General features: G+C 41.9%; 1 protein-coding gene across 3 annotated transcripts in view; it reads right to left on the reverse strand.

The window, feature by feature from the left end:
* The window catches only part of DGCR2 (DiGeorge syndrome critical region gene 2), a 78,620-nt gene that overhangs the window by 34,855 nt on the left and 26,360 nt on the right, over positions 1-17,405 (reverse strand). For 2 of the 3 annotated variants that reach the window (XM_033097213.1, XM_033097211.1), the window contains exon 2: positions 17,102-17,224. The exons of the other annotated variant lie outside the window; for it this stretch is intronic. In XM_033097213.1, the coding sequence (XP_032953104.1) occupies positions 17,102-17,224 (123 nt within the window). The remainder of the gene's footprint in view (positions 1-17,101; positions 17,225-17,405) is intronic. 3 annotated transcript variants of the gene reach the window in all.

A 17,405-nucleotide genomic window follows, 5' to 3' on the forward strand; every position in this document is an offset into this window, starting at 1 on the left:
TTAGAAGTAAATCACTCTAAATTTATTTGAGCCCAGAAAACTAAATCCTAGGCCAACAGCTGAGAAAGTGGGAGAGTAAGGAATCTGGCAATATTTAGCAAAACTACGTAAGCAATGATCCTTTGATCCAGCAATCCAATATTTAAGAATTTACATTGAAGATACATAAACAATTCATGAGGGAAAAAAGCATATGCACAAGGTTATTTAATAGCAAACCACTGAGAACAACCTAAAGGCCCATACACGGAGCCTGGTTAAATAAAGTATGGTATGTCCCTAAGATGGGGTGCAATATAGCTGTTAAAAAGAATGAAAAAGATCCTGTAAATGAATACAGAGTGTTTTCAAGGATATTTTTTTTAATTAAAAAAGAAAAAAAATATTTCAGTGCAGAGAGTATATAGTGTAAGATACTTTTTAAGTAAGAAACTGACAAAGTAAAAGGAGTAAAATATACATTTGCTTATTTTTGTAATAATAAATTTAAAAAGCAAAAACAAAAACTCAAACTAATCAAATTAATTATCTACAGGACGTGAGTGGGAACAGGGCAAAGGGATAGAAAGGAAATAGAACTTCAAAGAATATGTTTTATATATTATGATTGTTGGATCTTGTTTATGTTTCACATATCCTAAAAATAAATCAGTTATACAACCTTGTAAACATACTAAAAACCATGAAATTAAACTATGAAATTATATACTTTAAAGAGGTGAATTTTATGGTACATGAATTTGTATCTTGATTTTTAAAAGTTAAAATAAATTAACAAGATGAGGAGGCAGTCCTGAAACTGGGTGCAAACAGAATCAAATGTTAACGTAATCACAAAGAACAAAAAAAGAATGAATCTTAGGGCGCTCCATGTCACCCACTGCTTCTGGTATACGGCAATTTCTATATTGTTATATATTTAACAGCTATATATATCTAGACTTCTGACTAGAAAATAGATTGTACACCCTCAGTGGAAAATAGCCTAACAACATAAAGAACTGCAAAGGAGTCCTGGGTTTGGTTTGGCCTGGTAGATTTGTCCTGAGTAGTGGTATAGTAGTAATTCCAAAACTCTTTTTTAAGTATGAGGTGTGATCAAATATGGTGAATGTTTAAATTTTTAAAAAATGTATTCTAGTAAAAGACACATTGCCACTAATTCCCCTCCAAATACTCCCTCTCACTTCGAACACACTTATCCCATCGTTCTTGCCACTTTCTGAAGCAGTTCTGGAAGTCCTCTTTCCTGAGTGTCCTCAGTTCAGCTGTAGTGGCTGCCTCGATGTCCTAAATCGATTCAAAACGTTTAACTTTCATGATCATTTTGACTTTGGGGAAGAGTCAGAAGTTGCACGGTGCCAGATCCGGTGAGTAAGGTGGATGAGGACACAACGTAATGTTTTTATTTGACAGAAGTTGCTGTATACCGGAAGTGATGTGTGACGTGGAGCCTTTCATTGTGATCACAAAATACAGTGAATGCTGCTGCCAAGTGCCATCCAACAGAAAGGCAGGGATCTTCAATACAGGAAGTGGTGCATCAAACCTTAGTAACAGTGTGTGACAAGCTTCAACTTATTTGGCGCAGTCAGTTGGGTGTGAGCTATGGTTGAGAGAAGGTGTGTTTTAAAGTGTGCCATACATCATGACAGCACTCCATGTCACCCATTGCTTCTGGTATACGGCAATTTCTGTCAAATAAAAACATTACGGTGTGTCCTCATCCGCCTTATTCACCAGATCTGATACCGTGCAACTTCTGGCTCTTCCCCAAAGTCAAAATGATTGAGGACATGGAGGCAGTCACAACAGCGCAACTAAAGACACTCACGAAAGAGGACTTCCAGGACTGCTTCGGAAAGTGGCAAGAACGACGGGATAAGTGTGTTCAAAATGAGGGGGAGTATTTTGAGAGGGATTAATGGCAATGTGTCTTTTACTGTAATACATTTTTTTAATTTAAACATTCACCGTACTGCTTGTTCACACACTATTTTTTCAGACTGGCCAAATAAGTACATATATAGAGGATGTAGAGAACCAGAATTCTTACTATGGACAAAGGGAGATACAAATATGAGACGGGAGGAGGAGGAGAACAACTCTAGTGTAGATCAGAACTCTCGATAAATATGCACTTATTATTTTTAAAAAAGGTTTTCTGGCTATGTCCACTGAAAATGCTAGAAGCAATGATACCCAAATAAGTATGCGCACAGCTAACATTTCTATCTTGGTTTCTAAATACCATTACTCACTGAAAGGAGCAGAGCTCCTTAGAAAAATGGCTGGTTCCAGGTTTGGAGCTGGAAAAATACAAGATGAGCCTGGAACACGATGAGCCATAGTGCCATAACATAGAAAAGCTATTTATAAAATAGTACCATTTTTTAAGTGTAGTGTGTATGGCAAAATTACAAAATCACCATCTTTAACCACCACTTGTATAACTGATTCAGACAAGAATCATCAATAAAATACTTGGGTGTAAAGTGGTTGGAGAACACCTATAACACATGCCACAGATTTTTATTCATTACTTATTTACAGATTACTCTTCCTTACAAAAGGGGAACAACATTTACAGTAGTGGCAAATTAACCACGTGATCAAACTTAACATCACCAATAATGGGGCAAACTGACCTCATGTGCCCCCTGATGTGACACTTCATGACCTATTAAGAATGAGTCTCACCTAAATATAATCATGAGAAAACAAGTCAAAATTGAAGGACATTCTACAAATTGGCCTACACTCTTTAAATATGTCAATGTCATATAAGATCAATAAATTTTTAAAAAGCTGGGGACACTCCTTCATTAAAGAACAAAGCAAGATGGCAAGAAAATACAAGACGCAACTTTTGAATAAATTCTAGACTTAAAGAAAAACAACCTGTAAAAGACATTTTTGGAACAACTGAAAAAAATTTCAATATGGATTATATAAGGTAACAATAGTGTAGTAAGTTTTCTTGTATGTGAAAAGTGTATTGTGGTTATAGGACTGTTTTTGTTCTTGAAGATAGATGCTGGAATATTTAGGGGTAAAACGTCGTCGTATCAGTAACACACTCTTAAAGGGCTCAGAAAAAACGTAAAGCAACTGGAGCAAAATGTTATCGACTGGTGAATGCAGATAAAGGCTATATGAGTATTCGTCATACTATTCTTGCATCTTTCCTGTAGATGTGAGATTTCTCATATTAAAAGTCAGGGGAGAAAGCAGCCAACACACCCAGCTCCCATCCCATGCACGTGGTATGTTCAGGCAACCCTACCCACCTCACCCTAGCAAAACATGGGTGGGTTGGTTACTGATGAGAAGGGAAAACAGGTGGTCCCTGGGGTGGGGGACAAGTTCATCAGCTGCAAGTCAGGGTTCTGTATTTAGGGAGGGGAGGGCAAACTCCCAGCCCCTTCTCCTCCACTAAGCTCCCAGAATCCCAGCTCCAGGCAGACTGGAACACCCTGCTATGGGAGAAAAATCTGGCCAGTCCAAAAAAGAGGTCCAAAAGGGGAGGAAGATCCCTGATGAAACAGTCCATCTGGTTCAGCCTCCAGGAAGGCCCATGAGCCCCGAGCTACAAGGCCCTCTGCCACATACAGCAGACAGACCAGGACCACCAACCTCTGGGAACCTTCAAAAGGAAGAGACCACAGAGGAAAACAATACAGAAGAAATGAGAACGGAGAGATGAAACGTTAAACAAAACATGCCATTAACATACTCAAAGGGAGACTACATTATACCCATAAAAAAAGACAACACGACCCTGCTCCCCCCAAGAAAAGCTCTCTTGGAAATAAATGCAAAATGACGGCAAAAATGAAAGTTCCCTAAAAGATGTGGTGCAAGTAGAAACTTCCTAGAAGTAAAATAAAAAGACGAGATAGAAAACTGGAGAGACTGAAAAAAACCGAAGGTCAGTCCCAGAGCTCCAGTTTCCAATAATAGGAGTCCTAGCAACAGAGACTAGAAAAATGGAAAAGAAAAAATTCTAGTGGTTTCATTCCCTAAACTGAAAGCCATGAGTTTCTAAAAGGAAAAGACCCACTAAATGGCCAGTACGATGTACCAAATATACAATTTCCAGGAAGAAAGCTATAGGTTACGTACGTTCCAAGAACCAGGAATTATTATGCCATCAGCAACACTGAAAGCTTGTTTAAAAAACAAAAAAAGGAGTGAAATCTACAAAATTAGAGGGGGAAATGATTTCTAGCTTATTAATTCCAAATCCAGCCAAATCTATCATGTCAGAGGATAAAATAAAGGCAGTTTTGGACATGCAAACAAGGAATCAAAAACTTCTGTCTCCTGTGTTCCTTTTCTGCAGAAGTTACTGAAGGAGGCAGTACACTGCTCAAAAGAGGGGATAAACCAAACAGGAAACCAGGCGAGAGCGAGAGCGAGAAACTGATTCTCCCATGCTGCTGATGAAGGGGAGACCCCAAGAGGGCAGCTGGGAAGGTGGGCAGCAGGCCACGTCAGCACCAAACCAGACTAGCAAAGTCGGGGGTTCCGGGAGAGAGGATTCCAAAATGAGTCTGGCAGAATACGTGCTAGATCTACAACTAAGGGAAAATCAGGAAAGAGGTCCTGCTAATGAAAGTAAATATACACCACTTTGGAAAACAATTTGGTAATTTCTTTGAAAGTTAAACATAAATTTACAATATGACCCAGAAATTCCACTCCTTCGTATTTGCCCAAGAGAAATGAAAGCATACGTCCCATCAAAAACTTGTACACTAATGTTCATAGACGCTTTAGTCACAAAGGGGAAGCAACTCAAATGCCCGTCAAACAATGGATGGATGAACAAAATGTGGTATTATCCATACAATGGAATATTTGGCAAGAAAAAGGAACAAGCTACTGATATATGGATGAACCTCAAAAACATTATGCTAAATGAAAGAAGCCAAACACAAAAGATCACAAACTGTATGATTCATTTTATCTGAAGTGTCCAGAAAAGCAAGTCAGTAAGAGACAGCAAATAGATTAGTGGGTCCCTGGGAATAGTAGAGGGAACAAGGAGTAACTGCAAATTGACACAGAGATCTTTTGAGGGTGATGGAAATGTTCTAAAATTGACTGTGCTTGCAGAATTTTGTAGATTTACAAAAATCATTGACTTATACACTTTTAAAACTAGTGAACCTTACAGTGCATAAATTATATCAATAAAGCTGTTAAAAAATAAAAAATCTGAAAGGACAAAGACTTTTTTTTTAAAAAAGTACATTTATAAGTTTAAATAAAAAACAAAACAACATGGATGAATCTTGAAAACATTATGCTACGTGAAAGAAGCCAAATACAAAACCACACATTGTATGATTCCATTTCTGTGAAATGTGCAGAAGAGGCAAATCCATAGAGACAGAAAGTAGATTAGTGGTTGCCGAGGGCTGAGGCTTAAGAAGAAATGGAAAGCGGCTGCTGGTGGGTACCGGGTTTCATTTTGAGGTGACAAAAATGTTCTAAAATTGACTGTGATGATTACATAACTCTGCGAATATTCTAAAAACCATTGAAAACCATTTTAAATCGGCAAATTATAGGTGTACGAATTACAGCTCAATAAAGTTATCAAAACAAAAAGATGACGATGACGACGATGACGACAATGTTCAACTTTGGGGTAAGAATAAAATGTGCCAGCAAAAAGGAAATCGCATCCTCCTCCACAGCCACGCTACGAGTAGCACCTGCAGTGACAGAGAACTCGGGGAGTGAGATGAGGAGGGCAAGAGTCAGCCACTTTGTTTAGGGCAAGTCAAGAGAGAATGCCTAAAACCATGGAGTTTATAGACACACAGATAAATACCAAATAAAATAGCTAAAGTAATCTCAAGTATTTGCTTCTGAGAATTGGAAACTGGACGGGCCCCACTGGGTTGCTATTTTTTCAATAAAGTCTTACAGAACTGCTTAAATATTCAAACTGGGTGTGTAAATCACTTGAGTAAAACTGAAACTAAAATTTTGATTTAGACAATTAAAATCAGTTGCTCTTCAGATCCAGGCGGCACTAACACTAGTGTGTAGATAATGTGACATTAAACAATGTCCCTCTGACTCCTGATCCTCTCATGGTGACCTGCGTACTTCCTCTTTGAGGCTGTAGTGCTCTGCATTCCTGCATGCTGCAATTACACAAGGAGGTATCTGGTTTAGGTCTTTTAAAAATCACTGTGCCCGTCTAATCCAAAGCTACATGATTTCCTTGCTAATTCCCTCCCCTCCTTTCTTTTTTTCTATTTTCTTTACTAGAACTCTCATTAATCAGATACTGGATTTTTTGGATTCATATTTTAATTTATAAGAGCTCTTTCTACGTTCAATTGTTCCTTTTCATTGCATTCAGTTCATATTTAGAAAAGAGACTGTGTGTGTGTGTGTGTGTGTGTGTGTATTTCATTGTGGTAAAATATATATAACATAAAATTTTAGCCATTTTTAAGTACACAGCTCAGAGACCCTGCTTTCAATTCTTTTGTGTATATACCCAGAAGTGGAACTGCTGGATCAAATGGTAATTCTATTTTTAATTTTTTGAGGAATCACCATACTGTTTTCCTAGCTGAATCATTTTACATTTCCACCAACTGTGCACAAGGCACAAGGGTTCCATTCTTTCCAGATCTTCACCAACAACTTATTTTGTTTTGTTTTTATAGCAGCCATTCTAGTGAGTGTGAGGTGGTATATCTCACTGTGGTTTTGATTGATGTTGAGCCTCTTTTCATGCGCTTACTGGCCATTTGTACATCTTCTCTGGAGAAATTCATGTCCATTGCCCATTTATGAACAGGATTATTTGTGGGGTGTTTTTTTTTTTTGGTCGAGTTGTAGAAATTCTTTATATATTCTTAACATTAACCCCTTATCAGATATGATTTGCAAATATTTTCTCCTACTCCATAGGCTGCCTTTTCACTCAGTTGTTTTAGATTTTGATGTAGCCCAATTTAGTTTTTCTTTTGTTGTCTGTGTTTTGGGTGTCATGTGTAAAAGATCATTGCCAAATCCAATGTCAAGAAGCTTTTCTTCTATGTTTCTTCTAAGAGTTTTATAGTTTTAGCTCTTACATTTAGGTCTTTGACCCTGAGATACTGTGATTTATAAGATATTTGGTTTTCACCCAGAGTTCCTGGCTCACAGCTCCCCCAATCCTTGGAATTTCCTGTGTTGAGGATGGTGGTGTCTTTTATTATGTTAATGAGGTGACTTGAGGACTGGTTGTCAGAAGAACCAACCATGAGATTAGAGGTTTGGAACTTTCAGTCCCACACTCCCTTCCCCCTTCTTGCCCCCCCCACCCCCCAACCACCACCACACACAAACGAGAGTGAGTTCAACTGCCAATGGCCAAAGACAGGCAATCATGACCATGCAATGAAGCCTCCAAAAAACCCAGGACGGTTGGTTCATCTGTTCTCTCTCCCTTGAGGAACTTAATGCTTCCATGCGCCACCATGTGGGCCCCAGCGCCTCTGGGATCTAGCCCTAAGTATCTCTTCATGTGGCTGTAGACTCATACACTTTAACATCCGTTGTAATAAATCGGCAATCTAGTGAATAAATGGATTTTCCTGATTTCTGTGAGCCATTCTAGCAAATTAACTGAACCTAAGGAGAGGGTCAGTGAAACCTCCAATCCATAGCTAGTTGGGCAGGAGCACAGGTAAGAGCCTGAGCCTCTGGCTCATGTCATGAAAGAATGTTTAACTTTGCCAAATGCTTTTTCTGCATCTAAGTGGTCATGTGGTTTTTTACCCCCACATTCTGTTAGTGTGGTGTATTACTTGTTTGATTTTAGTTTGTTGAACCATCCTTGCATTCCAAGAATAAATCCATTTGGTCATGGTGTATAATCCTTTTAATGTGCTGTTAAATTCTGTTTGCTAGTACTCCGTTCAGGATTTTTGCCATCAGTGTTCATGCGATATTAGCCTGTAATTTTCTTTTTTTTATTTATTTATTTAAGTGTGTTTTTCCAGGATCTATCAGCTCCAAGTAGGTGCTTCAGTCTAGTTGTGGAAGGCACAGCTCACCGTGGCTCATGTGGGGATTGAACCAGCAACCTTGTTGCTAAGAGCATCGCACTCTAACCAACAAAGCTATCCAGCCGCCCCTAGCCTGTAATTTTCTTTTGGCAGATTCTATGGTTCTAGGAATTTGTCCATTTCATCTAGGTTACCCCATTTGTTGGCATACAATTCTTCAGAGTACTCTCTTATAATCCTGTTTATTTCTATAAAACTGTTAGTAATGTCACAACTTTCATTTCTTAGTTATTTGGATGTTCTCTCTTTAGTCAATCTAGCTAAAGGTTTGTCAATTTTGTTATTTCTGATTTTATTGGTTTTCTCCATTGTTTTTCTATTCTCTATCTTCTGCTACCGTTGGGTTTAATTTGTTCCCTTTCTAGTTCCTTAAGGTGCAAAGATAGGTTGTTGATTTGAGAGCTTGCTTCCTTTTTTAAATGTGTTTATAGGAATACATTTTTCTCTTAGCACTGCATACCATCAGTTTGGGGCTGTTGTATTTTAATTTTCATTTGTCTCAAGATATTTTCTCATTTCCTGTGATTTCTTCTTAAAGCTGATTGTGTTGTTGAATTTCTATGTATTTGAATTTTCCAGTTTCCTTCTACTGATTGCTAGTTTCATTCCACTGTGATTAGAAAACATACTTTGTGTAATTTCAGTCTTTTTAATTTATCGAGACTTGATTTGTGGCCTAACATTTCGGTCTACCTGGAGAATGTTCCACGTGCACTTGAGGAAAAAAAAAAAGTGTATTCTTCTGTTGCTGTTGGATGATCCGATAAGACCCAATGTTCTGTTCTCCTTTCTTTGTTCATTTTGTTCCAAAACTCTAATTTCAAATGTCCTGTTTTCAAGTTCACTTAGTCTTTCTTCCACCTGTTAGAGCCTACTGTTGAACCCCTCTAGTGAAATTTTTAATTTAGTTATAGTATTTCTGTTTGGTTCCCTTTTATAATTTCTTTCTCTTTGCTGGTATTCTCATTTTGTTCATATATTGTGCTCCTGGTTTACTTTAGTTCTTTGTTTTCCTAAATTTAGCTCTTTGAGCACATTTAAGATGGCAGTTTTAAAACCTTTGTCTAGTATGTCAGTGATAGTTTCTGCCACTTAATTGTACTCCTTTAAGTGGGCCATGTTTTCCTGTTTCTTTGTATGACTTGTGATTTTGCTGCTGTTGTTGAAAATTAGGCATCTGAAGAAACAGCCACCTCTCCCAGTCTTTGCATGGGAAAGACTAGCTTTGCACTGGGGAAGACCTTCACAAATGAGCAGGGCTTGTTCTGAGCCTTGGGACCAGCCTGAGGTGAAAGCTGAACATCTTCTCATGTCTTTTCTGCCTGTACTTGCATCTTACCTGGGCCTGTGTATACATGGTTGCTTTTAAATGCCTTCATTTCCCAGAGAGTGCCACCCAGATTCTCAAGGCCTTAGGTATTCTATTGTATTCCTCCATCCAGAGTCCCTACCCCCAGGCATCTGAAGCTCTGGAGTGTCCCCCTCCCCCCAGCTTTCCAACACTGTTCACCTCTTTCCACGGCTTTTCACCGCCTGAGATCTGAGCTCTGCTGGTTTTCCAGGTCTAAATTCTGAGTCAGGCCAGGAAATCACTCCTTCAGGCAGCCCCCAGACAGGCTAGAAAGTTGCAAATAAGGGCTGCCCCACTCCCCTGTTAGAGGCAGAGAATTTGGTATTGGGTTGTTACTTCCTTCAGACCTTGTGTGCCAGGCAGGGAAGGGATGGGGGCAAAGGTGAGTAAAAATGCCACAAAATCTCCTACCATTTGAAAGTGGCTTGTCCTTGACCGGTGTTCCTATGGTTGCTGTAGATCTTTGACTGTTTTCCAGAGCTTCTATAAAGCTGTTTTAGCCAATCTCTAGTTGCTTTTTTAATGTATCTGTGAGAAAACAGGGTGTGGAATTTCCTAGACTGCCATTTCGCTGATCTCGGAATGTAGTTTTAAAGTTATTCCCTGAGTTAACAACAAAAACTGCTAATATATACTGAGGCATTACTGTACGCCACACTCTGTTCTAAGCACTGTCGTGTATCGTACTATTTAAGCCTCACAACAACCCTAAGAGGCGGGCACTATTATTTTCCTCCTCTTACACATGAGGACAATGAAGTTCGGAAAGTCTCTTGGCCACAGGACTCCAGCCAGTAAGTGGTGGAGACCAGCCCCGGCAGCTTGGTTCCAAGCCCCCCCCCCCCCATTTAACCACCATTTTACATGCAGCAGAGCTGACCTCCTCAAGCCTGTGTTCTGCCCCTTCTGGTCCAGGATACTTTGTCCAGAGTCCGGTGAACACCCTGTGGATGTTCTTTCAGAGTCTGGAGAGCACTGGCTGCCTTTCGTGTTTAAGAAGAGGGTGGTTCAGCTTACCAGAGGCTCTGTGAGCACTAGAAGCCAGGTTTGCAGGGTTAAGGTAAGCCTCAAGGTGGGGGACCAGAGTAAGAAAGCTAGCCTTTTAGCTGGGAACCCTCCACTGTGTTGATACCTCTTCTATGTCTTCCATATAACGCAGGTTAATCCAGGCAAGACTCCTCCAATCCCCTGCCTGGGAAAACAGACCTGGCTGCGGGCAATTGGGGAGCAGGGCAGAAGATACAGAGCTTCAGATGCCTGGGGGAAGGGACTATGGGTGGAGGAATACAATAGAATACCTAAGGCCTTGAGAATCTGGGTGGCACTCTCTGGGAAATGAAGGCATTTAAAAGCCACCATGTATACACACAGGCGCAGGTAAGATGCAAGTACAGACAAAAAAGACTTGAGAAGATGTTCAGCTTTCACCTCAGGCTGGTCCCAGGCTCAGAACAAGCCCTGCTCATTAGTGAAGGTCTTCCCCAGTGCAAAACTAGTCTTTCCCATGCAAAGACTGGGAGAGGTGGCTGTCTCTTCAGATGCCTAATTTTCCCTTGACCCTATAGTGAATTCTCTGAATTCCTGTTTTCAACCTCCACAGCTCTCCTCTGCTGGGCTTGGTGTCTCCTATTTTGCTGACTTTAAGTCCAAGTGCTGTCTCATGGAAATATAACGTAAATCACAGTTCATCAAGAGATGAAATTAAATAATTTTATTTAACCGAACATATTCAAAATGCTATAATTTCAACATGTAATCAATATAAGAAAGCATTAATGAGATGCTTCACTTTTTTTTCCCTTTCTCTTCCCTTCACTTTTTTTTTTTAAACTAAGTCTTTCATATCAGATGTGTACTTTACACTTGTACATCTTAATTTGAAATGGCCACATTTCAAGTGCCCAACAGCCACATGACTCATGGCTACCATACTGGACAGTGTAGGTCTAGAAAATAAGCTTCATGTCTCTTGAGAATCCCACCAGCCCCATTCTATTCCCTCGTCAGATGCCCACCAGCCTCGGTATTTAAGAGTTTCCAAGGCTTTCAGGGGAACTACTTGTCAAACGGGCTCATTTCCAGGCGTTCTCACTCTCTAGCAGGCCCCTGATTGCAGTTTCCCTGCTATGCTAAATCAGTGTTCACTCTCTTATCTATTGGCTTTTCATAATAAAAACAAAAAACAAGGGGCTGTATAATATCTGAAATATTCCAAAGAACATATGCAATGCATATGTAAGAAAGACTAATAATAAAATACCCTTGTGAGTTCCCACCCCCACCCTACTTAAGAACTCAAACATCAGCGTGGGGTGAACCTCCACGTTTGCGTCTCCCAGTCTTACTCCTCTATCTCCTCACAAGGGAGGAACCAGGAGCCTGAATTTCGTACATCACTGTTTTGCCCTTTTTTCTTTTAGTTTATCATACATGTATGTATCTATAAATAATGGTCAGTTTTGCTTGTGTTTATTATGCTGTATGTACTTTGTGGCAACTTGCCTGTCACCTTCACTGTTTTTCAGATTCACCCATAATGCTGCAGGAACATAAGATTCACTCGCTGCTGTTGGTTCATAATACTGCATCCGTGAACACAGACATTTGGGTTGTTTCCAAGACGTGCATCAGTATGAGCAGTGCTGCGAGACTATCTCTAGAGTTTTCCCAAATGGAAATCCAGAATCATAGAATATGAGAATGTTCAGCTTTGCAAGTTAATGCCTGTTTTCCGAAGTGGGTGTATCAATTTACCCTCACCAGCAGCAGATAAGATTTCCAAGCCATCTACATCCTCTCCAACACCTGGTTTTGTCAGACACCTTAATTTTTGCTAATCTAAGTACCTGTAAAGTGATATCTCACTGTAGTCTTACAATACTACTGAGGTTGAATATCGTTTTATGTTTAACCATTCTTGTTAATTTTTCTGTGACATGCCTGTTGTCTTTTGTCCATTTGTAGTTCTTTATATGTACTGGATTATAATCCTTTATAGGCTGTGAGTGTTGCAAATATCTTCCTACTCTGAGGCTTGTCTGTTCACATTCTTTTTTTTTTTTAAGATTTTATTGGGGAAGAGGTACAGGACTTTATTGGGGAACAGTGTGTACTTCCAGGACTTTTTTTTTTTCCCAAGTCAAGTTGTTGTCCTTTCAGTCTTAGTTGTGGAGGGCGCAGCTCAATTCCAGGTCCAGTTGCCGTTGCTAGTTGCAGGGGGCACAGCCCACCATCCCTTACGGGAGTCGAACCGGCAACCTTGTGGTTGAGAGGACGCGCTCCAACCAAATGAGCCATCCGGGAGCTCAGCGCAGCTCAGCTCAAGGTGCCGTGTTCAATCTTAGTTGCAGGGGGCGGAGCCCACCATCCCTTGAGGGACTCGAGGAGTTGAACCGGCAACCTTGTGGTTGAGACCCCACTGGCCCATGTGGGAATCGAACCAGCAGCCTTCAGAGTTAGGAGCATAGAGCTCCAACCGCCTGAGCCACCGGGCCGGCCCTCACATTCTTTATTGATACCTTTTGATAAAGGGAAGATCTTAATTTTAATTTGGTAAAACTCATTATTTTTATTTTTAGAGTTAACATTTTTTGTGACTTAAAAAAGAACAAACTTCCTTATCAAGGTCATAAAGGTATTCTCCTATATTGTTGTCTAGAAGTTTTTAATTAACTTGAAACTGACTTTTCTGTGTGTTGTACACTAGGGATCCAATTTCATTCTTTTCCGACTGTCATGGCACTACATACTGACGAGTCTAACCTTTGCCCAATGATATGTAATTCCACCTCTACCATATATCAAGTTTCTCTGGTCTGCTTCTGGCAGCTCTTCTGTCCCCCTGGCCAATTCATGCTACCCTAAGCTAATTGTAAAGTAAGCCTTGCCACCAGTAAGGCAAGTGCTCACTTCTTACTCTTCTTCAAAGTGCCCTAACAATATTAGGACTTTATTCTTCCAAACATTTTAGAATTGACTTGTCACATTTCCAAAAAAAAAAAAAAAAAGAAAGAAATCTTCAGAGATGCACTGAATCGTCAGATCAATACAGGAACAGGCAGCTTTATTTACCACACTGAATCTTCCTAGCAAAGAACGTCCTGTTTTTATTTATTCAAGTCTTCTTTAATGTCTCGTAATAAAGTTGTAAATTTTTCTCTCCTAAAAATTTTACACATCTTTTGTTAATTCCCATTTATATCAAAGATGGTTCAGTAAGGAGAACAGAAACCATGCAAGGTATTTCAAACACAAAGGGGAATTAGTGGTTTTAAAACAACTGAGGGGGTAGCGGGATGGCTCAGTTGGTTAGAGAACGAGCTCTCAACAAGGTTGCTGGTTCAATTCCCGCATGGGATGGTGGGCTGTGGCCCCTGTAACTAAAGATTGAGAATGGCAACTGTACTTGCAGCTGAGCCACAACTAGATTGTAGGACAACGACTTGGAGCTGATGGGCCTTGGAAAACACCCTGTCCCCCAATTAAATTTATTAAAAACAAAATAAAAAGAACTGAAAAGGCTAGAGTGTGCGCAAAAGTAAAGTTGGCCACCCTCTAACTGTCAATTTCATCTCTGCAATTGCAATTCAGAGAACCAGCAAGCTGCACTTGCTACCCACAGGTGAGGAAACTGCAGAAAACCCGCTGCCAGACCACAGTTGCCCTGCAGCCCTGAGACGGCTGGCCAGGGGGGATGTGGAAGCTACTGTAAACACTCACCTGTCTAAACCCACAAACTCACATCAGTGCCAGAGGAAAGATTCTTCTACATCCCACCCACCTTCCAAATTTCATGGGAAGGAGCTCACAAGCTAAATGATATCCGAAGCCTGCTGGTAAGGGAATCTGAGTGTTACAGCTCCATCTAGCCTTCCAGCCCTGAAAGGCAGGGAATGTACTGAAATGCCCAGACTAATCGAGCACACCACTCATTTTCTATCTTCCAAAACCATGCTGCAATTATTGATCTACTGTTGCATCGCTCCCATTTTCTTTGTCCCTGTGGTTTTGTATCTTTTATTGTAATTTTAGCAGGGTTTTAGCAGGGCAATGAATAATCTCATGTGGTCACTCCGGAAGTCCAGAAGCCCACATTCAAAAGCAACCTGATCAAGCATGGCTAGGGCTTCCCACAGGTTTACTTCAACTTTCCCCACAGACAGGAAGGCCACAGCAAAGGTGGCTATTGGCTAACTTCCTGTCTGCACTCCCTCTCAACACACAGATTTTTCTTCCTTTTTTTTGGTAGGGGGAAATGTTAATGAGGACTTGACCTATAATCACGATGTTTTGAAAACTTAATTTCTTTTAAAATAAACTAGAAAGATATTTAACAAAATTTCAGCAGTTATTCAGGGAAGTGAGAAACAAGTATTATTATTCTTTGTATATTTTGATAAGTTTCTCAGAATCCCAACTCTACAAACAATCAAAAAGCAACCTGCTTTTCCCACCTGGATCACTCATGGTAGGGCACTAGACCACAGGAGGGGAACGGTACCAGGAGCTAAGGCAGAGCAGGCGCGAGCCAGGACGTCCCACAGGGCCTCAGCCTTCTCACCCACACCCCGGTAGGCCTCGGCGAGTTGGCATACACTGTCATTGTCACCACACCCTCAATGGCTGGGCCTGGAGCATGCCATCCACTCAGAACTCCGGGATCCTGTGGGATACACTTTATTTTCCTGTCTGGGGAGAAAATATAGAAACCTACGTAACTTCAAGTCAACACTTGAGCTGAACGGACCTGTAACCCTCTGTGCTGACCACATGACCCCAAAGAGAAATCAGATCTTGGCCCTGCCTTCAGCAAGTCACAGCGCATGGACAGATGACCAAGGTGAACCCTAAGAGTGCTATCCACAGTTTTCAGTATCTATAACAGGGCAGTTATTACACACAACCTTAAAAGCTAAACTAAAAGGTGCTTTGAGAGCAGCAGATAAGCTATGCTTCCATTTTAAAGCAAGCCAAGAACCATTTGGTTCTTTGACCAGAAATTCTCTCAGAAGTTGGATCTGAAGTCTCACCCCATAGTCGGAGCACAGGAAGCTCCAGGCACGACCATCGTCCTCCCCAGGCTGACCCAGCACGGAGCACCTGTATGGCAAGCACTGGGAAGTGCCCTCTCTCTTGGCTGCGACCTAAGGGTGACCAGGTGGGCTCCCAGATACAGGGCTGTCCCAGAGGCTCCTAACCTGGCCGCCACCATTCACACTCTCATTTGGAAAGGCAGATGTCTCAACCATAGACACATATAACCTAATGAAGAACAGGCGAAGAATGATTAGGAGGGGGCCCTTTACAGGCAAATACAGTCCTACCAGACCACCTCTACTTCTTATTTTGGAAGCCCCCCGCCCAAAGAAATGTCCCAAGCTCAAATGTCACCTTCTACTTGATGTCCTAGCTGACCCCCCCTGGCTGGAGTTCATCCTTTTTTCTTTAGCACCTGGTCTATGGGAATTACAACACTCCTTTCATTTACTGCATGTTGAAAAAGAACCCCATCCTAGGCCAGGCCCCACTGAGGAAGAGGCCAGGTCTTCTGCCCTTCCAGGGACCTCAGTCTGGATGAAGAGATCAAGCATGGGACAGGTGATAGTGAGAATTACCAGCGGTTCTACGTGCTGCCAGAGAGGTACTGGCAGAAGCCAACCTGCAGCCAGGGGGCCCAGAGATGCCCTCTTGCTGTGGCATCATTTAGCCAAGTCTTGAAGGATGGACAGGATCTACCCACAAGGAAACAGAACGGGGGGACTCCAGGAAAAAGAAAGGCATAAACGAAGCATATGGCTAGGACATTCTTAATGGGGTGGGCACAGGAAACAGGCCAGCTGAGTCACTGAAGGAGAATAGCAATAAATCAGGCTGGCAAACAACAAACAAGCCTGATTGCGAAGAAATTTGAATGCCAGGCCAAAGAGTTTAGGTCCGAGATTCTCACGCTGGAATAAGACACACCTTCCTCTTAGGGGCTTTATCAGAACCACCCAGGTCTTAACACATTACTGTGTGTATGAGTGTGTGTCTCTCTCACACACACATGTATGAGCACACATGAGATGCTACACCAGTTGAGAATTAGGGATGTAGTGAGCACCACCATTATTCATGGGGTGCGTCATATTCCTCGAGGGTGTAGAGCAGACACCGGGCGGAGAACTGACAATTTCAACTTTCTGTGTCATTTGCATACATCTTTAGGGGCACACACATCACCAGGAGAAAACCCCCAAGCAAAAGATTACTAGTGACTGAGTGAGCAGGACCAGTAGGAAGAGCCAAGGCCAGTCTAAATGACCCTTGGCAGGTTTCTAGCCAGGTTTCAAAGGCGCCTAGGTCCAGAGCCAGGAGAGAGGGAAGCAAGAGGCCACCACACCTCAGGGTGTTGCTCTTGGGGCCAGCAGCACCTCCCAAAATGTGAGGTTCTCGGCACCTCTCTTGCCTCACCACAGACCTGACCCTGCCATCTTACAAGTCCTGAGAACTACCTGTGTTTGGCATCTGTTTTTTAAAAAAGACAGAAAGAGAAAGAGAGAGGGCAGGGGGTCAGCTCAAAATAACGTTCCAACGCCTGGATTAGCAAGGGGGTACCAGTTGACACCATCTCCCCCCAACAGGAAGCACGGGCCACGTGCGTCCGCCTGCCCGACACACTCACCTGGACAGTCGGCTTCGTCGCTCTCATCCTCACAAGTCACCCAGCCGTCACACTGCCAGGGGAGGGGGATGCACTGGATAGTGCCACTGCGACAGGCAAACTGCCCAGGGTTGCACCGCAGCTCTGTGGAACCAAAGGGCAAGAGGCCATTGAGGAAGCGGCAGTAGCAGCAGAGTCCTGGAATGGCCAGGCCCGCCACCACCCGTCCCCACGAGCACGGGCCAAACACCAGGCAGCCTGCCCACAGCCCGCCTTCGTGGGGGCCTGCACGCATGCCCCGAGGAGGAGACAAGAGCTGCGCCCA

This window comes from Rhinolophus ferrumequinum, chromosome 25, assembly GCF_004115265.2.
Source record: "Rhinolophus ferrumequinum isolate MPI-CBG mRhiFer1 chromosome 25, mRhiFer1_v1.p, whole genome shotgun sequence".
Taxonomy (NCBI): Eukaryota; Metazoa; Chordata; class Mammalia; order Chiroptera; family Rhinolophidae; genus Rhinolophus; species Rhinolophus ferrumequinum.